Source organism: Sorex fumeus, unplaced genomic scaffold, assembly GCF_029834395.1.
Source record: "Sorex fumeus unplaced genomic scaffold, SorFum_2.1 ptg000075l, whole genome shotgun sequence".
Lineage (NCBI taxonomy): Eukaryota > Metazoa > Chordata > Mammalia > Eulipotyphla > Soricidae > Sorex > Sorex fumeus.
Window position 1 is genome coordinate 26,560,878 of NW_026606132.1, and position 26,994 is coordinate 26,587,871.

General features: G+C 46.8%; 1 protein-coding gene across 1 annotated transcript; it reads right to left on the reverse strand.

The window, feature by feature from the left end:
- Window positions 1–575: 575 nt before the first annotated feature.
- On the reverse strand, window positions 576–13,384 carry GABRE (gamma-aminobutyric acid type A receptor subunit epsilon). Its single transcript, XM_056130269.1, has 10 exons — window positions 13,273–13,384; window positions 9,891–10,108; window positions 9,424–9,491; window positions 5,380–5,600; window positions 4,610–4,692; window positions 3,020–3,151; window positions 2,047–2,199; window positions 1,735–1,931; window positions 1,096–1,484; window positions 576–687 (listed from the first exon to the last, which is right to left on the reverse strand). The coding sequence occupies exons 1-10, from the start codon at window positions 13,326–13,328 to the stop codon at window positions 576–578; spliced, it is 1,629 nt and encodes a 542-aa protein (XP_055986244.1). The 5' UTR covers window positions 13,329–13,384.
- Window positions 13,385–26,994: the final 13,610 nt, after the last annotated feature.

The window sequence follows — 26,994 nt, forward strand, 5'->3', positions numbered from 1 at the left end:
CAATTGGTTTATTATGATTGTGCAAGTGCCCCAGGTAGAACCGGGGGTCGACACAGGGGCCCAGGGGCTGGGCTAAAACACTCCTTTGGTGTCCGCAGGTTGTGCAGGAAATGCCTGCTCCTTATCTTGACCCCAAAAAACCACCATGGCCTGGACTATGAGGAAGGACTAGGAAAATCACTGGGGAAGTTACAGAGATTCACAGGAGTTAGTCAAGGAGGGTGGTGGCATATACAAAACAGAGGGTTATTCCTGTTACCACACACAAGTCTCTCTCTGTATCTATACTGTATCTATATCTATATCTATACCTATATCCATATTTATATAATTATATAGATATATAGATAGAGATAGATATAAACTCTGGATGTATGGTACTGAATTGGTAGTGCAGATGAAGGATGAAGGGAGGGCCTGGGTGGAGAGAGGAAGGTACCACAACAGCACAGGGAGGGATACTATTCCAAAGACGTTCAGTTGCTGGATCCCCTGTTTCTAAATGAATATCTCCGAGTCACTCTCTATGCAGGGGGATGGGGCAAGGGGAAAAACCAACACAGTAAGAACCAAAGCTAAAGGTCTTGGTCCTCCCGGGCCATTCTCTTGCTGCCCAGTATCCTCAGGAGGTGTCGGTAAGAGAAGAGCAATTGATAGGCGCCTCGAAGGCTGAAGTCAGAACCAGACCTGTCCCCACAAAGGCAGCACTGGGTTTCTGGGGGGAAAGCCAGTGGGTGTCAGAACTCTCATAGGACTGAATTCATTTATATATAGGCCGCATATTAGGACATGGGCTACTGACAGTCTGTGAATTTTAGCTGAAACATAATAAATGTCCGTTGGAGAACAGAGTCAGGCTACTGTACTTGCCAAGGAGCGTTAATGAACGGGCTAGGGAGGGAGAGAGCTTGCAAAGACCGCTTCACTGCTGGCTCCTGTTTGGAAAGGGTGGAGGAAAGATACTCTCTGGTTTCATTTGCTGCTGCTGTCTCATCCCAGCTCCCTTAGCAAGAGATGTGGGACCTCCAGAGGAACTGGGGAGGCTGGCCCACAGGGTAGGTGTCAGCTAGAGCCTATGATTTCAGGCAAACAGACCAGTAGACAATATTGAAAATTACGAAGACCAGTGGGAACCAAATCCGCGAGTAGGCATCCAGGCGGTAGACATGAATATAGATGCGGCCGTCCTGCCATATCCCACCACGGCAGGAGGCGAAGGTGCAGAAGAACTTCTGGTACCACTTGCAGGAGCTCGCGGGGCGGTGGGCAATGTCAGGATAGTCGGCCACCTGTCTAGGGCAAGCCAGGCGCTCCCACCCTCCCTCCACCCATTCCTCCACCCGCTGCTGCTCCTCACCCTCGGTGTCACTGCTGTCAGAATCCATCAGCAAACCTTCGAGATGGAGTCGGGTCGCGGCACGGGCACGGGCGCGGAGATAGGCACTGTCCCGGGCCGAGATGTGTACGCGGACAAAGGAACGAGACTGTAACAGAACAGAGAAGTCAGGCAAGAGGGAAGAGAAGAGGACAAGTTCTATCTCGAGCTTCTGTGGGGAGTCTGGCCTTGGGCCCATTTTCATCATTCCTAGAATCTCTACCACCACCTCAGGAAGTCCAACTCCCCCACTTTGCAGTGTAAAGAAAACTGCCAACCAGGGACCTCAAGTCCCAGGGCCCTCTTTTGCATTTCTGCATACCCCAACTCTCCCCAGGACTCCCATAACCTGTTCATACATGGCGAATTTTTGGAACATGGAGTTTGTTTCGTTTGTAAGTCACGAGGGTAATCAGAGCAAACTCCAACAGAGAACAGAAGGAAAAAACGAAGCAAGTGGCGACATAGAAATCCAAGACAGTGCCACAGGTCATGTTGGGTACTTTCCTCTTGATTAAGCTGCTTATCGTGGACAAAGTGAGAATAGCGGTAATCCCTGCCAACACAGAAAAGTGAAGATAGGTCAGCCACTGGCCCCAAAACCTTGCTACCGAAAGAAGACTGGAGAAATCCATTCTGTGTTCAGGCAGGCACCTGCCGCACCCACTTACCCAGAGAGATCCTGGCAGAAGAAAAATCCTTATGGATCCAAAAGGAAAGCCAGGAGAGCATTGTGGACAATGAACAAGGGATATAGCGGTGGATGGTCAGAAAGCCCAGTTGGCGGGTGATATGGAAGTAAAACGTCATTACTGTGTATTCACCTGAAGGACACAAAAAAGAAACCACATTTGTGGCGGCACTGAGGAAAGGCTCAACACCCAGGCTCATTCATATCACCTAGGAATAAAGCAAAGGTGTTTATATCTAATTGAGGACCGACATTCATAAATGTCAGGAACTTCATAAGACCCAGGAACCATTGCTTTAAGTCTAAGGACAGGATCAGAAAACCAATGATCACCATAACTATGTGACTTCACCACAAAGCCTTTTACAGGAGTCTGTGCTCGTGAGAATTCTTTCTTTATGGTCCCCAAACCCTCCAAGAGTGATCCCTGAGTGCAGAGCCAGGAGTATTCCCTGAGCACATCCCTGTGTGGTCCCCAAACCAAAATGAATATAGATGTTGATGCAACAGTTGCTATAGCATCTGAAATTTCTTTCAAACACACCAAAGGGATATTAGAACTCTAGTTTCTACACTCCATTAGTATGAACTTTCACAGAACAGCTTTGGGTATGAAGAACTCACATGAACTCCATTCCCCAAAGTAGACCTGTTTTAACAATCACTTTGAAATATAATGTAAAATATGACATCAATCAAACCTGTATGTTTACCTAACATTTTATCTTGAGAGGCTTAGCAAAGTAATTGCCTTTTATTAAAACAAGACTGAGGCATAGTCACAAAATCTGTTTCCTCTGCACACAGTTGTAAGTACCTAGCATTTACAACACAGGAGCCATGTTCTACAGCTTTTAGATGGGCTAGTTGCATGCTATATGTATGAAAAGCCATATCCAGTCATCCTTCCATCCTGGGTCTCTGGATACCTTGGCTTCCAAAAAAACACTTACCAATCTCGGTATCGGTGATTTCAGTCGTATTGGTCACTCCCTGGAGCTCAAACTCGAACAGCTTCCAGGCAGCAGTGGTATTAAAGTCTAGCTTATTCCACTTAAAGATCACCTCACTATTAGGATAGAAAACTGTAAAGCAATGTGGAAAGAAGGGTCATAAAACTTGTAAGGAATGTCAGGAACCTGTAACACCCAGGAACCATTGCCTTAAGTCTAAGGACAGTATCAGAAAACCTATGATCACCATAACTATGTTGAATCTACCATGATGCCTTTTACAGGAGCCTGTGCTCGTGAGACTAAGTAGCCCAGCCGAGGTCTCCCCCAACGTGAAATCTAAATAATGCCTTGGATTCCTGGACTGTCACAGTCATCTTACCCGGTTCTGGAATCCTGCATCTTTTACTTCATTGTTGAAGTCCACTAAATAAGCGCATTTACTGAGCTTTCTTCAGTACAAGTTCTGTGCTGGAAATAGAGCGACCAAGGCGGAGCCCAACTCCCAAACTTCCATATTTTACTGAATAAGACAGTGAGTGGTCATATGAAACTGCTCTGAAAAACCTTAGCTGAGGACCAGTGGGCAAACAGGAGGGAAAGACCACTTGAAACACACTCAGTAAGACACTTCATAATGCAGGGTGACACTGCAAAAAACTTAAACGTCAGAAAATTATTTTGCATATGGATGAGAGAGAAGAGGTGAGGGAAGGTATTCTCTAACAGGAAGGTGAAAATGACTGATGAAAATGCCCAAAACTCAGGAAGACACATGATGTGAGCAGGATGTGTAGCAAGGTCACTTTATGAAAGCCTGTGAAAACCATGCTAAGGAATTTGGAATTGAGCATGAGAGCTCCAGATGGCTTCAAAACTAAGAAGTGATCTGGTATAGATTTGATGATGCGTCAACTAGGTCGCTCTGGTGATCATATGAGGGTGGGCTGTTGGCAGAAAAACCAGTTATGGGAGACCAGTGCAGCAATCGAGGCACAGTCAAATGAATGAAGGCAGGATGAAAGTTGAAGCAGTGAGAATACAGAGAAATGTACAAGAGCATCAGGGATGGTAGAGAGCACAGCAACAGATGTACAAGGCAAAGAGGCACCAAAATTATTGGCTTGAGCCGTTGAGTAGATGATGGTGCATTTTAATGAAACAGGTAGGAAAAAGAAATGCATTCCTTTTGGGGGCAGTGGTTAGAAGGGGCCAATGTATTTAGTACTGGATATGTTCAGTTTCAAAGCAGAGATGTTACAAGAGGGTCACTGAAGATGGTGGTAGAAGATGGCAAAAAAACAAAGGTATTGATGGTTGGTGATAGAGATGGAGAGGAGTAGACATGCTTGGGACAGGGTGCAGTAGATGAATGACCCGAGATGGGGTAGAAGGAAAAGGGGGGGGGGGGTGTCCCAGCATGAGATCCAGGATAAATAACAGCAATGGCAGCAGGAAAGGAGATGAGAATGGACTTTGAGATTCAGAGAAACCTTGGCACCATCTTCGGAGAAAATCAGAAGAAAAGATGACAAAAACAGAAGGGCCCAGCATGACTCTGAAGCCCCAGAAACCTAAGAAGGTACTCACAACTAGAGAAAGACAGAGGGCAAGAGTGAGAATCCAGTGGAAATTTGTTCAATTGCATTGGGCATCCAATATCAATGATCATCCTGGAAGGGAGAAAGGAATCTAATTAGGTTAGTTCTAAGAACTTAAGTATCCTCAACTTAAGCCTCCAATGAATAGCAACTGTGGGGCTTAACACATGGAGCTCAAAGGAGAGAGCAAAAGAGAGGAAGAGCACTGTGAAAGTATCTGGTCACTCTGACCTCCATGGTCAGAGAAACATAGGGATTTAGTTCAAGGGGTTGTACTTTCCTACCCATCCCGGGTTCCAGGATCTGCCAATATCCTCATGTGCACTACCACACTCCCGCCCCCCCCATAGAACCCATATAAAACTCCCTTTGGCAGGCATTAAATCACCCAGATTGGTGTTTCCAATCTCTACATTTCCACTTTGTCCAGATGATTCCACCATTGTGGAAATGCCCTTAGAGCCAATTATCATTTGGGGTGAAGTCATTCAGGCAGTGCAATCATATTGGTACATTACAGTGGAAGAGCTCTGGCTTGGGAGCAGGAAAACTGGCTACCAGGCCCAGCTCTGCCATGAACCTGTTGTCACTTTCAAGGATATCTTTCTATGTTAAGGGCTGGGTATCTGTTGGCTTTCTGTGAAGGAATCAAACACATGGTCTAGAAAGGAGGGGAGGGCCTTTGGAAGGAGGAGATTTCTGCCCATGGCTGGTGCTCTGGGAAGGAAAGTGCTGATAGACTCCAGTGGCTTGACGTACCTAGTTGTGTGCAGCACCTTGCCATTTTTGTAGATGCGGGCCATACGAGTGTTCATGTCATGCCCTTGATCTTGGATCCTCTTAGAATTTTTGATATCGATGTTTGGGAGCCATAACTGGTTCACCAAGTGCCTGTTCAAAAGAAGGTCCTCAAAGCTGCCATTAAAACTGAGGCGTTCATCATACCAAGTTTGGTGAAAGGTGGCGTCGATGGTATATTCCTGGTAGGGAATACAGAAAAGTATACATGTGGAACTGCACTAACAAAGAACATTACACGATCAAGACTTTTCTCTTTCTTTTGGATGTGCAAAGATGGACTCCAGAACCTCACCCATGCAAAGTATATGCTCTACCATTGAGCTACATCCCTAGTACAAAGAGATAAAATCCAAGACCTCATTCAATGTTTAGTTTTGCTTTGTTTCAGTTGAGCGGGATAGTTGCCAGCACCTCATTCCTGAGAAGCATTACTAATTCCTGAGCTCCTTCCCTGACCTCAAGAATCTCCTCCTAACATCTTGGATAGGCTTATCAAGCCACTTCACCTTGTATAAGGAAAGAAGTAGAAGTTTGGTTGTGGTAGTTTTCCATTTCGAGATATTTCCCAAATAAAGAACAGTTCTAAGCAGCTTAGTGTCTGGGAAGAGACATTTCATCTAGAAATGACAATAATTACATGGACTGGGACCACTCCTCCCTACCCCTCCCTTGTAGGGCCGTGGTGCTACTCCAGCCAGATCATCGCCCTCTTGGCTCATGCCCATAGCAAACCAATAGTCTCAGTGTGAAATCGTTTAAACATTTACAAACTACAAACACACAATCTCTGATTAAGTACCATGAAGTTTCCCTTCGGAGCTTTTATTTGGGAACTCACATGGTAATTAACTTCAATCCTTCATTCCCCAGAGTTTATGTTTTTAAAATGAAGCTGAATTACAAGAGAAATGTATTTCGTTTCATTCTGCGTTGTGCTTTTCTTTTTCCTTGTAACAAAGGCCCCTAACCTCTAAATGTGTATGTGCATATTCATGACTATTCACATGACTGTTTGGTCTCTATTTATAATCTATCCCCTAAACTGCCTGCAAAATAGCAAGGAGGAGGTTTAACAGGCATAAGCATAAGAAACTAGAACTGGGATTGGAGCAAGAGTAAAACGGGGGTAGGGAGCTTGCCTTGCTTTCGGTCTCAGCACCCCATATGGTCCTCTGAGCCTGCCAGGAGTGATCCCTGAGCACAGACCCAGGAATAAGCCCTGAGCACCGCTGCGTATAGCACAAAAAAGAACCAAAAAAGGAACTAGAACTGTGCCCCACTGGTATTGAAGGGAGAAGAAGAGCTATAAAATGATCTCAAATATCAAGTACCACAACTAGGTTCAAGTAGAACAGTGAAGGCTAGCCTAACCTTCTCCTCAGGGGCTGGCCTAAGACACAGAAAAAGTCAATGGTGGCGGCTGTTTCTAGTGCTGAAAACTTCATTACCTTGCCCCTAATCTTGTGCTCTGGGTCTTACCTCACTGGCACTAAAAATTCAATTGGGCACCGAGGTTCGAGTTTCCCATGCAGAGTCTGAGTTGCCCTGCATTGGACAATGTACCCACAACCCTGACGGTCAACAGACTCCCAATGGGGAAGGTAAAAATAAACTTGGAGAGTCACTGTCAAGAACCAGTCTAGGGGCTGAAGCAATAGCACCTTGGGTAGGGCATTTGCTTTGCACCTGGCCGACCCGGGTTCAATTCCCAGCATCTCACATGGTCCCCTGAGCACCGCCAAGAGTGATTCCTGAGTGCAAAGTCAGGGGTAACCCCTGAGCATAACCAGGTGTGACCCAAAAAGCAAAAAAAGAATCAGTCTTGCAGACTGAGAATGTTCTCTAGAATAAGTAAGTGAAAGAAGTAATGGGTTGTGGTGGGAAGTGAACCCTACTGAGCTTCACAGGCAGCCTTCACAGTGGCTACAGTCCCAAGTCCCTGGCAGTTCCAGCCTGGCCTGCAAAATCTGACTCTTGGCAATCAAGGAAGCCTTTTCCTCCCCAAACCTTGCTGTGCCCCTACTCTCTTTAGGCAAGGGAGAAGAAGAGCTATAAAATGATCTCATTTATTAGCACTTCATTTCTATTTAACAAGATGGCAACTGTAAGTTCATTACACACCGACTGATACCTAACACATTTTCCTTAGTGTGACAGGGAGGTTTGGGGTGCAGATCACTTTAAGCTCCACTGGAACTCTAGAAATTCATTGTCATGAAATTGGCTTCAGAAGGAGTATTTGTGAGAATTACCACAGCAAGAAGCAGACTTAGCACTTGTTGATGCTGCACTGGGCAGTTAATAAAAGACTGGCTACAGCTTCTAAGATCAGGTCAAGGGTCCCCAACATTAGACCGAAGGCTGGTAGAAAACTGATTCCAAACCACATGTTGTGGACTGAGATTTCTCTTCTTGAAGACTGACCCTATGTGATTCATCAGGACTTTCTTGAACTTTTTTTCACCTGCATCCCTTTTCACCCAAGAAATATAGCACAGGTTAGCACTGTCAGAAAGACCCTGAATTCATTGTACAGTTGATTTTGAACGAATTTTTAGTTAACGCCCATTCAGAAATCTTTTGAAAATTTCACAAGCCCACATCCCATGACACTTGACCCAGGGTGTAAGAAGCTAGGGTTTACACAGCGCTGCTCTGATTGGAGGCTAAGGGAGCCATACACAAAGAGCTACGACCGAGGCTGCAGCAATAGCACAGTGGGTATAGGGCGTTTGCCTTGCAAGCGGTAGACCCAGGTTCGATTCCCAGCATCCCGTATGGTCCGCCAGGGGTAATTCCTGAGTGCAGAGCCAGGAGTAACCCCTGTGCATTGCCAGGTGTGACCCAAAAAGCAAAAAAAAAAAAAAAACAACAAAGCAAAACAAAACAAAAAACAAAGAGCTACGACCACTGAATAAGGATTCCGGAGATTTACAATAAGGGTGAGCTGCCTCAACTATCACATAAAAGGATGGGGTGTCACTCCCCAAATCAGATTATTAACATTTGTGATGTTCACCTTGGCCACTTTCTCTTATGCTTTTGCTCATTCTGGAAGAAGCCTGGTGCCGTATCGTAAGGCCACATGGAAAAAGCTGGTGGAGGGGGTTCTGCACACTCTCCAAAGAAGAGCTGAATTGAGTTTGTAACTCAGTGGAGTCTTCAGATAATCCCCAACCCAAACTGATATTTTACCTTCAATTCTGTGATAATCTCCAAAACAGAGGACTCAGCTAGGTCGGGACTGAATTTCTGAACACCGAACATGTATTCCACAATTATTCATGTTTAAGAGATGTTGTTTGGAGGTAATTTGTTACATAACAATGCATGAGTATACCATGCTTGAAGACTCGGGTAACCAGACAGAGCAGCACAGCGGGGGATCTTACAATCCCTGTGAGCCTATGGAAATACCTTGCTCTTCCTTGAATATTTACTTACCTTTGAATGCCTATCTGGAAATATCCTCTCAGAGCTAAGACCCTGAGTTCACTTGGACAACTAGGTTTATAGATAGATTAGAATCAGTACAGAGCTTGGTCTTTGCATATTTCAGGTGGGAAGTAACAAAGCATAATACAGCAGTGCTGACCCGAGATTGACAGCAGCGTAACATGAGATAAAGAACTAGAGAAAAATGAAGAAACAATCTAAGAGCAAGCATTGGTAACTATATATGTGAGGAAGGAAATCATTATCAGAAGAGCAATTGGATTGTGGTCTTCTAAGTTGCTGAATTGCTTTTCTTTTGAATAAAAGACTGGTACACAGAGTCAGGGTTCTGGAGGTTCTCTTCGGGCAGCAAAAGACTCACCTTTACAGGCCTCCTTCTCAGTCACTGTTGGCAATCCCCCCCCCCCACACACACACACACATCTCCTCTCTCCATCAGCAAAATGCTCATTACAGAAAAACGGAATAGTAAACTAAGCATTTTAAAGGCTTTCTAAGTCAGCTCCCCCAGGTTAAGAGATGTTTCAATTAAAGCTCAGTACTCACCATGTTTACAACAGAGAGTGGACCAAATGAATGTATTATGAACGTAAAGTTGACCACAGTGGGTTCCTCTGTAAAGAAAGCAAGAACGGTAGATCACATCAATTTTGGACATGAACAGGGAGAGTAGGGTCACACTGCCCAAGTTCAACATTTGACCCATTTCTTTCTTTCTTGTTTCATGTCAATCTCAAGACCCATTTCCTAGAATACTATACAGACCTCCAAGGCTAAGCATGTAGTCCAGGCATCTCATATTATAGTTGGAAAAACGAAGTTTGTCAGAAGGAAAACATCTAGACTCTGGTCAGTAGCATTGCTGGGTGGGACTAAAGTTGAAATCTCTTGCCTAGCAGCAGGTCAGTAACAGATGTTCCCGCCCACATGTGCCCCAGGCCCATACTCCACCTTCTGCATCCATTCATACTCTGCCCAGGATGGTAGGAGGGGAACTGTGTTTTGCCACTTACTGCCAATGCCAGGCCGCAGTGAGCTGTCATAGTTTGCCAACATGTTGTCCAGGATTCTAGTTGCTTCTGACATTCTCTTGTTTATGACAGGAGTGAAATCATAAGATTCTTTTTTCTCAGGTGAAGTCTTCTTCTCCTCAGGGGGCTTTGGCATGGGGCCATAGACAATATTTGGAGCAGTAGGTTCAATTTTGGATGTAATATGTGGTGCTTTTATCCTAGAACATGTGAGCAAATATATACATATAAGTATATAAGCAGTTCTGTTCAACACTCTGTGGAGTCCCAGTTGATGCTTCTTGTGACAGAAAGAGCAAAAATAAATATTCACTGAAAGCATGGTTAAATAACAATTAGCAATAGTAAATTACGGGCCAGTGTTTGCTTATATTCATCAATTTCTTTTTAATTTATTGTTCTTTGGTGACTTTCCATGATCTCTTTTTTATGGTACTTATTTATTTTTAAAAAATAGCAAAACCAACCTTGAGACTTTAAAAGGATTTTTCCTTGTGAGCTGAAGAGGGACTTTTTAAAAAATGTTTTCAGGTAGTTAAGACTAGAAATTCATATTATAATCAGTGCACATGGAGTGATAGGCTCCAGATGTTTAAAATGGTTTAAGCAAAAAATGAAGGGTGTGAGTGGAAGTGGCCAGGTTTGTTAATTAATGAGGATGGTTATGGGCGTATGGGGGTTTGCCCTACTGTTCCCCCTTCTTTCTGGAAAAATTTTAATTTTTAAAGCCGTAGCAAAATGAATATCAGGCTAGAAGGAAGAAGGACAGTGTATTTGGCAAGAGACAGGTGGTGAAGCTTGCTGAGAGTGTGTGTGTGTGTGTGTGTGTGTGTGTGTGTGTGTGTTCAATTTCCTGTCAGGGCATGTTTACTTGGTGATATCCACTAAACGTTCACTCATGATTTATATTTGCTTCCATTTGTATGCTCCCTAAAATAAGGGGTTAACAAGGCAGGAGATGAGAGCATGGGCTCTGTATTTCAGACCAGGAAAGAGACAACGAGAGCACAGACATCAACTTTTGCCATATTTCAAGCTCTTAGAACTGCTCAATGGCATGTGGATCTGTGAAGCCTACGCCATTGCTCATTTATGAAGTAACCAACTCCTATTGTGGGCAAAGGAAGAATTGGGGGTGGGGAAGCATTTTCCACTTTCAGAGACCACATTCGAGAATCCTCTGCAAGCCCCCTACTCTAAATACACGATGGCCGCTGCTATGAGATACCCAGCACTGCCAGCCAAGATCACCGAGACTGCAGCAGGCCCCCAGCTTGTGCCACTCAAAGCAAGAACACCAAGGTTCAAGAGGAGAACAAATAACTGAGAAAAACTCTAAATACCACTAAAGGGCCCCCTCTCTTGACTGTGTGCCAAGAAAATGCAGAGGACGGTCAGCCAGTTACTGCAATCCTGAGCGTTGGCTAGTAAGAACTAAAAAAAAAAAAAGAATCAATTCTCCATCATTTTGGGCTCTTTGGCGTTACGGTGCTGTGCTGGCAATGCACACCTTCCCTTAGCCAGCCACTCAGCCCACCTTCGGGGTAGAAAGATTACTGCATGGGAAGAGGTGGGGCTTTCCATGGGGCCTGGCAGGGCAGCTGCAGTCCTTCAGATTCCATGGTCCAATCTGCACCCTCCCTGCTCCCCCCATTCACTCCTCTCGGGCCCCACTGAGGATGCTAATGTAACCACGGCGGTGGGGGGGGGGACAGGAAACAGAAAACTGTATCAGAAGGACCACTCGATTGGTACCTCCTTTTCACCTTAAAGATGGAGAAACCGAGGCCCGGATGGGGACGTGCACAGGGTCACATGACTGGACCAGAGCAAGGTGCCTGCCCGTGCAGCAGCACAACCTACTGCCCGCTCCGGGGCTCCTGACATCACCCGTTGCCATGTTGACCAGCATCAGTGCTGTCAGTCTCCACGGCCCCTCCTCCTGCTGGGCCTCCTGCGCCCCCTCCCTGCTCCTGTCCTCTCCAGACCCCTCTTTGGCTCCAGCCACCCAGTCACCATGGCATCTATTCCGGCCAGCCCTCTTCAGTCAGAGATGTGGATTCTTAGCACGCATTCACAAAATTTTGCCCCCACCCCGCCCCAAGGTACCAGAGAACCGGTGAGAGCAGCAGAGAGGCACATGGCCCTTGTCCAGAGGACGCAGGCAGAGAGATTCGACACTTGTCCCCCTCACAGACAAGCACGACGCAGGCCAGGAGTCATGGGGAAACTTGGAGAACACCGGGAACTTTGACAGTTGGCACCTAGCAGCAACCAGCTCAAAAATACCCAACAGCCTTCTTTAGTACTAAAAAGCCACGAAAGCGAGAGACAGCTGTCTTAGCGCGGCCCCGGGGCCACGGAGGACCAGGGGCCCCTGGTGACATCCCAGCCAGCAGTCCCGGTCCTGCGTCCAGCCTACTCAGGGCTCATGGGTGTGGCTGGCATGAGGGAGGAGGGGAGTGTGCCTGTGCGTACTTGGAAACCGTCAACTCCCGCCAGCCTGCGGGCTGGGCAGCGCGAGTGGCGGGAAGAGGCGCCCGCGGAGTTGTTCGGCGCCAGGCGCTTGGCAGCCACTCAGAGAAAACCAAATTTGCTCCTCGAGGACGCACCAGCCAGCATCGAAACCGTCAGACGTTTCAGGAACCGTTTCTCTCCGCACGCATGCATGCTCCGTTTGGGGGGCTCCCCCTTCCGACGACGCCCCGGACCCCGGACCCCCACCCCCACAGCCCTCGGAAGCTCCGCGGACCACCCTTTCCGCACTTTGCTCGCGCAAATTGGAGAAGGGGATGGAGTGGCCCCGCGACACCCGAGGGGATCTCGCCCCGCAAGCTCAGCCAGGGCGAGGGGCCCTGGTACCCGGGGTTGCAGGGGCTTGGGACGGAGACACAGACCCGCCACCGTCTGGGGTCCGAGCACCCCGGGCACGGCCGCTGCCGTCCCACCTCCGGGACCCCGCGCCCCCCTCCCAAGGGGAACCCGCCCAGCAAGGTCCCACCGGGTAAGGGATCCGGGTGCCGGGGTTTGCCGGGGCTCGGGACGGAGACACAGACCCGCCCCCGTCTGGGATTCAAACCGCCCGGGCGCGGCTGCTGCCGTCCCACCTCTAACGCTCTGCGCCCCGCGCCCCGCCGAGGGGACCCCGCCCAGCAAGCTCCGCCGGCCGAGGGTCCCAGGTGCGGGGGCCCACGGGGGCCCGCGGGGGCTCGGGATGGAGACACAGACCCGCCACCATCTGGGGTCCGAACGCCCCGGGCCAAGCCGCTGCCGTCCCACCTCCCAGGTCCCGGTCCCGAGACCTCCAAGGGGATCCCGCCCCTCCCGGGGCCGGGGGCTGCAGGGGCTGGGGACGGAGACTCACCCCGCTGTCAGGATCATTGTCAGGAGCAGAAGCACGCGCACAACTTTCGCTAACATCGTGCCGGGGACCGGGGCGACTGTCCTGAGGACGTCGCAGCGCACGGTCTGGCGGTGCGGAGCCGCTTGGCCGCTTTTATGGGATTCCAACTTTCACTCCTCCCCGCGCCCCGCCCCGAGCGCCCCCCCCCCACCGGCTCCGCCCCGGATTTGGGCAGTTCCGGCGAGGCACGCGGACGGCCAGTCGAGGGGGCCGTGGACGCGTGCTCCGGAGGGCGGGGGGGAGGAGGAGGAGGGGACCCCGGTCTCCACCCCCCCCCCCGCCAACACCGCCGCGCGCCCAGGCGGAGGGAGGACGGGCCAGGGGCCACCGCACGCTCGGCTTTCAGGGGACGGCACGGGGCGTTGGAGGGGGGCTGCCGCCTCCTCTGCGACCCCCTCCCCCCGGTCTGGGGGCCGCGGGGCTCACGCGCGGGCTCTCCCGGCTCTCCCACCTGTTGCTCACCGTTTCTTGCTCCCGGGCGGACCCCCGCCAACGCCGAGCCCTGCCGAGCCCGTCTTTGCGCTTGGAAGGCGGCAGGCGCCCGGTGACGGCACTGTCCTGGCCACACGGACCGAGCTAGTCCCCGCGGTGGCGGGCAGTGAGGGTCCGATCTGCCGCCCGGGACTTGATCCGCGTCCTCCCGGGAAGATAGGAATATTCCCCGGCTCGGGCCGGCCCCGAGGGTACTTGTAGGCAGCCTGCATGGGGTGCGGTACCCAAGAGCCTCCTCACTCAAACCGGCTCTCCAGGTTTGGGGTGCGGGGGGGGGCTGGGGGCCTGGGAGGGGAGAAATCAGTCGGCCCTCCCCCAGCTAGGACATATCAAGAGTCTCAAGCAGAGTTCTTCCCGCCCCAAGCGCTTGGTTTGGGGAGCGGAGAGCACTCCAGGGGGAGAGCACTTGCCCTGCCCGTGGCCGACTCCAAGCCCCATATGGTCCCCTGAGCCTGCCACTAGCAAATCCTCAGCGCAGCCAGGAGTAAGCCCCCGAGCACCGCTGTGTATGGCTCCAAACCAAAAAAAAAGGGGGGGGGAGGGGGTCAGGGGTCAAGCTATAGGCCAGTGGGTAGGGGGCTTGACTTGCAAACTGCCACCCCCGGTTCAATCGCCGGCATCCCGTATGGTCTCTGAGCTCCACCAGGAGTAATTCCTGAAAGCAGAGCCAGGAGTAAACCCTGAGCACCGCCAGGTGTGTGCCCCCCCACCCGCCCTGTCTAAAGAAAACCCAAACATTGCAGCAACCTCTGGTTCCGCATAGGCACCCATTGATGGCTCCTGGGGGAGGTTTTGCTGTTCCTCGCTAATCTCACCACCCCTCTCCACCACCTCCACATCTCTTCGTGCTGAAGTGGTCTTCATCACACTGCTTCCTAACCAATCCGTGTGTGTGTGTGTGTGTGTGTGTGTGTGTTTGGGGGGGGGGGGTAAGCTCCAAAGCAACTAAATCAAACCAGAAAACGAAGTCTGATTGCTTTTCATCACAGCCCCGACCACAAGGAGTTCCAAGCACACGGGGTCTTGCAGGCTTGGTTTAATACTTTGCCTTCTCTCTCTGGCAAGTCTGAATAATTTCTTAGCAAGTGATCCTGATTTCTTCCACCAATGCCCTGCAAATTCTGTAGTCACTATTGCCCTCAGGAGACAGGCTGCAGACGAGGGGTCAGACAAATGCAGAATGTTCTGGACATGCTAGAAAGAAAAAGCTGCCTGGCCATCTGCTATCCTGCACTTCCCAGGTCCAGCCGAGGACTGGACTACTTATTTGAGCTCTGTTAGGAGAGGGAAGCTGGTTTGGTAGATCTGAACCCACCACGCCAGGTTGAGTGCAGCACCCAATGGCTGACTGGCATGACTTATATTATATTATACTATGATTATTACAAGCTCAAGAAGTACCTGAGCTTCACATTGACTTGAATTCTGCCACAGTGCTAGTATATTCCAGGAAGAGGTATACAGAAAGCCAGTCAAGAAGGACTGAAATTAGAGATGTGTGATGCTTGATAAAGAAATGGGAGCATTTTCAAAGAGATAATGTGAGATAAAGCCAGAGTGTGAAAGAATGAGAGTTAGTGCTGAGCCCTGAATACCAAGCTAAGATATTTTACTTTATTTGACAGACAAAGAGGGAGTTAGAGAACAATGTGACATTGCATGTCAGAACTGTTCTTCAAGTAGGTTCCTCTGCTGGGGCAGTCAAGAGTGTTCTCAGGCAGGTCAGGCCAGAACATAATTTTCTCCCAGTAATTTTGCTGCCCGGATGTGAATGAGCCATCGCGCAGCTTAGGAAAGAAGAGGAATTTGAGGGAGGTTTCACTGAAAGGACTCATAAGATGGAGAGGAGGGGGAGGAGGTATAAGAGGCTTAGGAGACAAGACAGACAGAAGACAGACGGAAGACAGAGAGTGGGGAATGGCTGTTAGTTGCAGGAACCGGAATAAACCTTGCATTCTGCACTTTATTTTACTGTTCAGAAACATTCACATCTATTGTCTCAATAAATATGTGTGTAGGTGCATTTGCCCACTGCTTGCCTTGGGATGTTCGTACTTCAAATATATCTCTCTTTAGAAGAAAAGGGAATGCCCTGCCACAGAGGCAGGGTGGGATTGGGGGGGTGGGGGAGAGAGATACTGGGATCAGTGGTGGTGGGAAATGGGCACTGGTGGAGGGATGGGTACTCGATAATTGTATAATTGAAACCCAAGCACAAAAATTTGTAAGTCTACAACGGTGCCTCATGGTGTTTCACTAATATATATGTATGTATGTGTATATATATATATATATATATATATATATGCATATAGGTAAAAGTAAGGTAAAGGTAAAGGCCCTCCCGTTGATCATCGATTTTCTCCAGCGGGCCCAGTAACGTCTCCATTGGAGACTTTGTTGTTACTGTGTTTGGCATATCGAATACTCTCGGTAGCTTGCCGGGCTCTCCGAGAGGGGCGAAGGAATCGAACTCGGGTCGGCCATGTTGGCTGCTTGTAAGGCAAACGCCCTACCCGCTGTGCTATCGCTCCAGCCCAGCTTCATAATCAAGCTGCAATCAGTCAGAGTCTCCTGCCCCCACGCCTGGCTGTCCTCACCAGGGCCCCTTGCAGGGGGGCGGGTTGAGTTTCCCTCCCCACCCCAAGCAGAGGCCCAGCAGCCGAAGACCTCCAGAACCAGCCACAGCCATGCTGAGATCACTCTCCACAAATCCGGAAAAGCCTCATGCATGAAGGAACTGGCAGAGGAACCCAGGCAGGCAGGTCCCGGGGCTGAGATCTCCAAGCCTGCTCGGATCGGAACTGGGCCTTCTCCACCCAGATCCTCCATCTTTCAGTAGGTAGGCGTTATACCCACCAGCTGCTGCCGGCACCAGGTGGTCCCATCAACGGCCAGGACCCAGAGACTATAAAACCCAGCTCCCGGAAGCACACGGCAGCGAATAAGACATCTTATTATCTCATTTTTTACTTTGGAGAACCTGGCAGGCTACCGAAAGTATCCTGCCTGCACGGCAGAGTCTGGCAAACTTCCCGTGTCATACTCAATATGCCAAATACCAGTGACAATGATAGGTCTCATTCTCCTAGCCCTGAAAGAGCATTGAAATGGCTCTTTTAAAATCTCAGGGCTGGGAAAAAAGAGACATTACTGGTGCCTGCTCGAGGCAATCTACGAACAACAGGATGATCGTGATTGTGATAGTCAAGCTGGAGACAAGCAAAAGTGTTTAAGTAGCAGCTGTGATTTTATAACAAAACCAAACTACCCGTTGATCAAAATAGCCATTAGCCACCTCCTTATCAATTGTAAATGGTCACATGTAATAGCCAATATCAAATCATCACATGCTTAACTGCGGTTAGCGTTTTGAGAGAAAGCCAGAGCTTTTGGATGCAGCACCTGTGTGCTCCTCTCCTAGGTTGGCCCAAACTGTAGCACAGAGGCAACATGCTGTTCCCATTAGGCCAAGGCAAAAAAGCATAAGATCCAACAAATTATGCAAGACTCTTAGCCTGTTAAGTAAGTGAGACCTTGTGGAAAGCCCAAGCTCCTTGAGCCACTAGGAAAAGACAGTGGGAGAAATAACAATCTGCAGGTCTGACCTGGGAGTAGAAGAGGTTGAAGGGGGAAAGCAGAGGATAGCCAGGCTTTGATAGGCAACAAGGTTTAATGCTGGCCCCTGATCCCTGAATACCAAGCCAAGAAATTTTTCTTTCTTTACCAGGCAAAGTGAGAGTTAGAGAGCAAGGTGACATCGCATGTCAGAACTGTTCTTCAGTAGACTCCTTGATTCAAGTAGATGGAGACTGTATTGGGCCTTTCTACTCCACTCCAGATGAGACTGTGTCTATATTTTCAATTTTTCATCTTATACATGCTAGCTAAATAGCCATAAACAGGTCACCTAAAGGACCCTGAGCCCTGTGTTCGCCATTTGTAAATTGGGGACTATGATGCTCCCCACCTCACATGCGATGCCATGGGATGTGTAAAATATTTATGACAGTGGTGAGCAGTCACCAGAACATGTTTGCAGTACTTGTTATGATTATTATTGCCAATAAAAAGGTAAAGGTAAAGGCCCTCCCGTTGATCGTCGATTTGCTCGAGCGGGCCCAGTAACGTCTCCATTGGAGACTTTGTTGTTACTGTGTCTGGCATATCGAATACTCTCGGTAGCTTGCCGGGCTCTCCGAGAGGGGCGGAGGAATCGAACTCGGGTCGGCCATGTTGGCTGCTTGTAAGGCGAACGCCCTACCCACTGTGCTATCGCTCCAGCATATCTGCCTAATAATAAATGCTACTGGGAGGTTATTGACAAACTTGGTAAGAGCCTTTGTATGGAACCTTGAAGTGAGGGCAGGTTCACTGAGAATAAAGGAGTTCAGGGGAAAGGCTGGAAGGGAAGGGACAGGATGAGCTTGTGTAAGTTATCTGGCTGGTAAGTCATGAGAGCCTCGCGGAAGAACAGAAAGTCACTGTTTGTATCCCAGGTCAGCTGGAGCCCCAGAAGCATCTGCTCCTATTGTTAGTTCCTTCCTTGAATATCCTTCTCTTCCAAGTCTTTAGATCAGGCCTTTGGGACCAGAGAAGAACTGGGCACTGCTCACAGCACTCCTGCCCTCTCCCCCCATAGACAACTAGCCCTGTGAGTGAGGGCTGGGCTCCTCTTTCTCAGAGGAAGTTAGTACGGTAGGAGTGAAAATAAACAGGTTCACGAATGCATCCATTCATCGAATCAATGTGTGCTGCTATGCACTGGCCCAGGTGCTAAACCAAATAAAAATCTCGCCCTTGTGGGATAAACATCCTCAGGAGGAGGAACCCAACCCTAGAGAAAACATATAATACACAGATTTATAGCACTTTAGTGGATAATAACTGGTTTTGAGTAAAAGGATCAGCAGAGTGAGGGGATTGATCTTGAGAGTACTGGGGTCAGCAACAGGGTGGTAAGGGGGTACACCATTGAGAAGGTGGCACTGCATTGGACAAATGTCTGAACACAGAGCCAATCTAGAATATAAATAAACAAAACAATAAAAACTATCCTAGGTCAGACCATGCTAGAATATTCCAGGAGAAAGAAGAAGGCCAGTTTGACTGAAGTAGAATGAACACAGAGGAAATAGCAGAAGAGATTAGATGGTTACACAGTGGGTCTACACCTCATACAGTGTCATGAAAAAGAAGCTTCTACTTTGCTTTTAAAATATGAAAGCCAGGGGCTGGAATGATAGTACAGCAGGTAGGGCGTTTGCCTTGCATGTGGCCGACCCAGGTTCGATTCCCAGCATCCCCCATGGTCCCCCCCCCCCCGAGCTCTGCCAGGAGTTAATTCCTGAGTGCAAAGCTAGAATTAACCCCTGAGCATCGCCGGGTGTGACCCCAAAAAGCAATATATATATATATATATATATATATATATATATATATATGCCATTGGGAGGGTTATGAGCAGAAAAATAGCATAATCTGACTGTTTTTAAAAATGGTCACCCTGTTTTAAAGAAAGTAATGATGCAAAGATAAAAACAGGAAACAACTTTAGCAACCAGAGGAGGAAAACTTGCAGTAATTCAGAAAATAAATGATAGTGGCTCAGAACTGGGTAACTGCAGTGAATAGACTTTGACACTATGCACATGTCTTGAAAGTACAGCCACCCAGGTTTCCTGACATGAGGTGTAAAGGAGAGATGGAACTGTTATTAGCTGAAATAGGTGAGACTATAAGTAAAACATGGCTTGTTTGTTGTTTGGTTTGTTTTGCTTTGCTGTAATTTTTGGTTTGCTTGTTTTGGTTTGTTTTTAGTAGATAGGTTGGACATTTTATTTTGGACACACTTGGTGACACAGTCTTTTGGACCTTTAAGTGCAGATGCATTGATAAGTCTAAAGTTTGGGTGGCAGAAAAGAAGACCAGAACTATAAAAGTATAAAAATTGGTAATAATTATCATAGTGGTGGCACAGAAACCATGCTACTTGATGTGATAGGCATAGGAGTGAGTAAAGCCATAAGATGAGTGAATCGAGTTCCAAGGAACTCCAACATTAAAGAACCAATATTAAAGAACATTAAACCAACATAAAACCAACATTAAAGAACAATAAATGACAAGGACCAGTAATTTGGGTGGATCACTGTATTACTATATCACTGTTATCCTGTTGTTCATTGATTTCCTCGAGCAGGCACCAGTAACGTCTCCTTCGTCCTAGCCCTGAGATTTTAGAAAGTGCCACATTCAAGGCTCTTTCAGGGTCAGGAGAATGAGACCCATCATTGTTACTGGTTTTTGGCATAGTGAATACGCCACGGGGAGTTTGCCAGACTCTGTCATGTGGGCAGGATACTTTTGGTAGCCTTCCAGATTCTCCAGAGTAAGAACTAGATAATAAGATGTTGTGCGGCCACCAATGCGGTAGCGTGCTTCCAGGAGCTGGGTTTTATAGTCTCTGGATGGATAACAAACTGAATGAGGCAAATTTGGGGTCGGGGCACGATCAGTAGTAAGCTGCCACAGGCACAGCAAGGGGAATAAGACTAACAACTGACCGTTGTGTTTAGCAATACATTTCAGTAGTAACCTTAATAAGGAAAGTTTCTAAGATGAGTACATATTGTGAGAAAGGGTAGGGAGGAGAGACAAAGGATGATTGAAGTCAACAAAGACTCAGAGTTGGAGATGAGGAGCTTTGACAACAACTCCTTGAGGCAGCTTAGTGAAGCAGTTGTGCAGAAAGAAGAAGGCTAAGGAGAAGGTCACATGGGAGGTGACAAGATGTTTGTGCAAGCTGGTGGGAATACAGAGCATAAAGTGAAGTCTTTCTGATACAGGGCAGTGAAGGTAAGATTGCTGTAATGTCGTTGAGTGGGCGAGAGGAGAGAAGATGTGATAGAGGTGACAAGCCTATAAGAGATCTTAAGAAACATGAGATACCAGCGAACAACTTGCTTCAATTGGCCCCACAGGTGCTGGGTAGGAAAGAGACCTATATGGAGTCTTGTCCCCAAAAGAGGAGCAGCACTGAATTTGAACAAAGAGGTGGAGGTAGAGGACTGAGTTCTGGAGCAAAGTGCCCGAGTCCCAATGGGAGATTTTGAAGACACGGAAGCTGTACTAGAGTGAGGGGATCTGGGAAAGCTGCCGAAACAGAGAGTTGTGCAGAGTGGAATTTGTAAATAGCAATGAACACAGAGCTTTTCCCTGCAAGACTGGTGTGTGGGGTGGTGAGTGTTGAGGTTTCAGCAGGATAATTACCCCACTGTTCCTTCAAAATTCAGAATGGTTGAAAAGTAAGGGAAGGGGCTCAGACAGATTCAGGGCTTAATATAGCAAACAGGCTCCAAGTTGGCTTCCTCATATTCTACTGAACCTACTTCCAATGATAGCTACCTATTAAAGGCTTGTGACATTCTACGTAGTATAGAAATCCCAAAGAAAGCCAGAGCACCAGGGTCGCTTCACTGTTTCTGTTCCTCTGGCATACTTGTTTATGTCCAGAAAGGAGTAAGGAAAGGAGCAGAAATGGTTCTCGCACTGGACAGGCAACAGATGTTTCCTATTGTTTGGGCAAAGCAGAGCCACTAAATAGAGGGGAAATTGATTCACTTAGGAGCACCAACATTTTGCTTTTTTTAACCCTAGATTGTTAAGTCTGGAATAACCAGAAGTGGAACTGGAATCATCTTGCATGTGGAACTGGAATCATCTTGCATGTAGCAAGAATAGGGAGAGATACACAGTATATTTTTAAAAATAAAATAAAGCCCTCAGTTATACTCCTGTTCTCTTTTCATGCCACTCATCTATGATCCTTCCCTGAAACATTTGTTCTTGTGCCTTTTTGCCTAGAGTAAGGGGAATCATACTTGTAGCCTTTCCTATCTTTCTCACATCTGTGGTTCTGCAGTGTTGGGACACAGTGACAAGCCAGACTGAGGTCCTGCCTTCACGGGACCTACAGCCTCATGTGGGTAAGCAGTTAAGACACATACAAAAAACCCAAATCATTTCATTTCAAGTGGCAGATGCACTCCAGACGTTTTAAGTGTGCAGTATAGCCAGGAAGGATTATAGGCCTGTGGACCATTCTGTCTTTCTGCTCAGAGCATAGAGAATGATGAAAGCTCCTCTCGGGCTTCCTAGGCAGCCTCAGAACTCAAGGCTCTCTGCTCTGAAACCACTTCTGGCAGTTATAATTCCAGCGTAGCTCAAGGAAGTAAGCAGGAGGTAAAAATGAAAGAAATCTGCTCTGAAACCCATGTTACCATTTCTAATTCCAACGTGAAATAAAAGAAATAGGAAGAAGAGCAAATGGAAATGCAGGGCACACAAAAGGCCGCCTAGTCATTATCATTTCTCTCAAGTGGTGGTAAAAGCAGATGACTCATCCCTGGGAATTGCAGGCCACACCATGTAGTCAAGATGGCTTACTACTTTGCCTATTTTCCCAAGCCTGAAGTTCATGGCACAGGGATTTTGCTCATGAATAATCCTGACAATCACATTCCTTCATCTCAGCTTCAAAAAAGCCTTTCCCAAAGGTAGAAGGTGCTGAGGAAGAACATGTTTCAATGTCAGCAGAAGCAGAGTGCTTTCCTGGTATCTCTGGAACTAGGCAAGTGGATGGTCGAGTCTGTTTCCCTGGCCCTCCTCAACAGCGATGCTTCTTTGCCCTCTGGGTTAGGTGGAAGGAGAGGAGCTTTGTTGAAATTCCCAGGAAGACCACTTTTCCTTGGTGCCTTTATCAAATGTAGCCTGTTAACTTCTCTCCAGGCTATGGAAAACCATTTGGGTAGTTCATCTATGTGCCCACCAACCATTTGTAACAATGAGAGTGTTGAACTTGCTCAGATACTCTAAGAGTCTCCTTGGGTGGAAGCTTTTCCAGGATCCCCCAGTGTGCAGCAGCCTGTGCTACAAAAAAAAACATTTGTTCCAACAAACCAAGAGGGGGATTCACCAGAGAACTTCATGATTTCAAATATATGCTTTGTGAAAAGCATATATTTCCTCTCTTCAACAACATCCTTGTTTGGGCCTCAGTTCCTCCTGATTTGTTAGGACTACCTAGAGATCTTTGATGAAACAGACAGGGCTCCGAGATGGGTTAGAAAAAAAAAAACAGAAACTTCCTGTTTCTATGGGCAACCTTGAAAAGAAAAAGAAAAAATCATGTTTTCATTGTCATAAACTTAGTATAAAAAACTAAAATTGGAATCAAGATTTGGCAAAGACTGTAAAGGATTTGCTGAATCTCTTCTCAGGTCCTGAGATAGGAATCTTTTTAATACTTTCACCCACAAATTGAACATTTAATCTTAAACTGAACCGGAAGTGGAGACCACCCCTGCAGGAAAGCCGGTGTCAGTCTGATATAAGCTCAACAGCAAAGGAATCCTCAGACACAGTGAATGAAGAATATCTTAAGAGAAAGGATAAGATTCAATAGGACGTCTCAAGTTTTCAAGCTCTAAGAGAGTCAAGCCAAAACATTAAAACTTAAAATGACAAAGTCTCCTCACAGGTAGCAACTCTGTGACATTCAGTAATCAATGACATAAAAAATGTGTGTGCACTTGCACACACACACACACACACACACACACACACGTTATCTTGATGCTTCTGGTACTTTCTGGATCAAAGGCTGCCTGAAAAGTTAGAAACGCCACTCAACTGGACCCCATATGTCCTCCTCTGGGACCCCAAGGGCACAATAGGTGAAAACTGCATAAACAGGGATGATAATCCTGAAAGCAGTTGTCAACTGAGGGAACAAAGGAGCCACAGGAAGGAACCAAGAATGAAAAGGGGCCAAGGTCAGGAAAAGGTTGAGAAACACTGATTTAGTTATCACAAAGCCAACCCCGCAGCAAAGGTCTGCAATTTCTTCACTAGCAAGCCCTTAGGTCTTCACTCAGAGGCTGCTTACACTTAGTATAAATGTAGATTATAGGAAGAAATGCATGAACAGCCCATTCAGAACGGCATTGATGATCTAGGCTGCAAAGAATTTTTCATATTATCACAGTCCCTGCAATTAGCCATTGCATTTTCAGAATGTTCTTGGGGAAGTTTTGTTCTCTGATTTTCAGTTTCTATTCTTTTGGAAATTTGATTGAAGAAAGATGACAGTACCCTTGCATACTCCATAGTCCAATGCTATTATTGCTTAGTCAGACATTGTGTGTAATTATTTACAGTATATTTAGTAGCAAAGTAATGAAGACTCTTATTCAGGTTGACAGAAACATAAAAACACACATATAACAGGAAGTACATAAGTGTCTCCTTGGTTCTTTTATTCTGCTTAATAACTTATTGGGGATCACCTTAGAAAGGTTGCAATGCACCTGAACAAAAATAAGTACACCCTAAGGGGCTGGAGCAATAGTACAGTGGGTGAGGCGCTAGCCTTGTACGTGGTCAACCCAGAGTCAATTCCTGGCATCCTATATGGTCCCCTGACACTGCCAGGAATGATCCCTGAGCATAGACCAAGGACTGGGCCCTGAGCACAGCCAGATGTAACCCACAAACAAGCAAACACAAACAAAAGCTGCACCTCAAATAATCTGACAAATAACCTCAAGTTCTGCCCACTGATTATATCTCCTTAGACATGTTCCTATTCAAAGGTGGTGATTGCCTTTAGTCTGAGATTGTGTTTGGGGAAAAAGAATTACTGAAAGTTAAAGAAATCTACTTCAGAGAAGCTCTGGTGTCCATTTGACTATCAAGTCGTCAAACTCTGGGGGAGCCCTAATTCCATGATAAGGTTTAAAGTATATCAGGATGCAAAAGGGTCAGGCGGTTGGAGAGAACATGATCTATTGAGGATGCTGCAGGAGTGGAAGAATATTTGATAACTGCTGGGAAGTACATCTTGAGTGCGGTAGTGCTGAAACTTGAATTTCTCTTTTAGTGGCCACTCTGGGATTTAAGTTGAGCGGCTTGACAGGCATAGTTTGATGAATGTTTTTAAAGAACTATTCTGACCAATATGGTGGACGTGCTTCTATGGAGGTGAAGAGTGAGCTCAGACAAAGCTGATTTCTCAAGACACTGCAATGATCCAGAGCAGAAAATCTGAAAATACTGAGAATCTTACCTAGGTTTGGTAGAGGGGGTCAACTCCAGGACAGAAATACTCTGAATGCAGTATAGGGCAGGGAAAGGTGGGGGTGGGGTGGGGTGGGTGAGCAAAAGAGCTAAGAAGTTCTTCAAGTATTCTTCTTAGCTTTTTGTGGTCACATTTTGAATGTGGGTAGTAGCGAAGGGTTTAGCCTATGGGATCCTTTGGTACCCACTATGTATTGTATTGTACCTCACTAACGTAGGGGCCACAGGAGAGAATATCTACCTTGAAATAGAGATTCAGAATTTTGATACTGTGGAATATATTGATTCTGAAATATCTGACAGATGTTAGTGGAAATTTTCAAGCAGCAGTCGAATACATAAGGTTGGAACTTGTAGTTTAGGTTTAAGGTTGGAAGTGTAGTTTAGAGACAAGCTCATCAATATTAGAAATTATATTGTATAGAACTTTTTGTATTGCAACACATCTTAATATTCATGGTTTTACTTAGTTTTAGGGCTGGAGCGATAGCACAGCGGGTAGGGCGTCTGCCTTGCACGCAGCCAACATGGCCGACCCGAGTTCGATTCCTCCGCCCATCTCAGAGAGCCCGGCAAGCTACCGAGAGTATTCGATATGCCAGACACAGTAACAACAAAGTCTCCAATGGAGACGTTACTGGGCCCGCTCGAGCAAATCGATGATCAACGGGAGGGCCTTTACTTTAGTTTTATCTTGGTTCTATGAGATAGGCAATATTTTTCCCACTTCTCAAGTGAGAGAAATAATCCCAGAGAATTCAGATGATTTGTCTAAGATCATGCACCAAAGAACTAACAGTGCTGTGGCTTAAGTACAGAGTTAACACTGAATTCTGCATATTTCCCACTGTTTAGCTAATAGTCAAATCAAATGCACAGATGGTTGGGTAACCATGATTACCTCTTGACCTTTTCTGAAATTCACAACTTTGCTTCTCTGCAATTTCCTTCCAGATCGTCTCAAACTGCTATCCTTATCCCCTCCTACTCTGCAACATTTGTAATGTGTCTCTCAATTTGTATCTGGGGTCTCAGTTAAGTGTGTTTTGAGATTTGAGACCCTTACTGCACTTGTAGGACCCAGCCTGGGCCTCCCTGTTTGGATCTTGGACTCTGTCCAGAAATTGGGCTGGTTGACTGGGCTTCTGGTTCTGAATGCAAGAGACTATAGATGTGATGCTGCTTGGGCCCTGTTGCAGTGGATTACCTAGATCGACCCAGACTACACCTGGAAGTGCTTGAGGCCTCCAGGGTCGTGTACCCTGTAGTGTTTAGGAAACTATATATTGTTTGTTGGAAGCATCTTAAGCATTTGCTCCAACTGTGTACTATCTCTCAACCTCTACAACTTTATTTTTAAAATTTTATTGAGATATCATAATTAGCAAGCAAAATGTGGTATATATTTAATACACGCAAACTGAGAAGTTTGGGGATAAGTCTACAACCAAGAAAGCATCACTACTTCAAGGCAATAGCCATCTTTGTTACCTTCAAAAGTTCCTTCCTGATGCCCCTTACTATCCCTATTCGTGGTGGAAATGCTTCCTTTTATTTTCATCTACTTATTTTTTTAGTTTATTTTTAAATTGAATCACTGTGAGATAGTTACAAAGCTTTCATGATTGAGTTTCAGTCTTACAATTATCGAACACCCATCCCTCCACTAGTGTACATTCCCTCCACCGTTGTCCTCAGTATACCTCCCACCACCCCCACTCCACCCCACCCCCAGACTCTATGGCAGGCTCTTTTCTTGTTACTCTCTCTCTAATTTGGGGCATTATTGTTTGCAACACAGATACTGAGAGGCCATCATGTTTGGTCCTTTATCTACTTACAGCACACATCTCCCATCCCATGCTATCCCTCCAACCATCATTGACTTATTGGTCCCTTCTCCTTTCTCTATGGCAACTACCTTCTCCTGCAGCACTCAAAACAGACTTCCAACTGTAAACCAATTCTCCTGGCCCTTTCTCTACTATCCTTGGGTGTTACTCTCATACGATGTTATTTTATATTCCACAAATGAGTACAGTCAGAATGTCT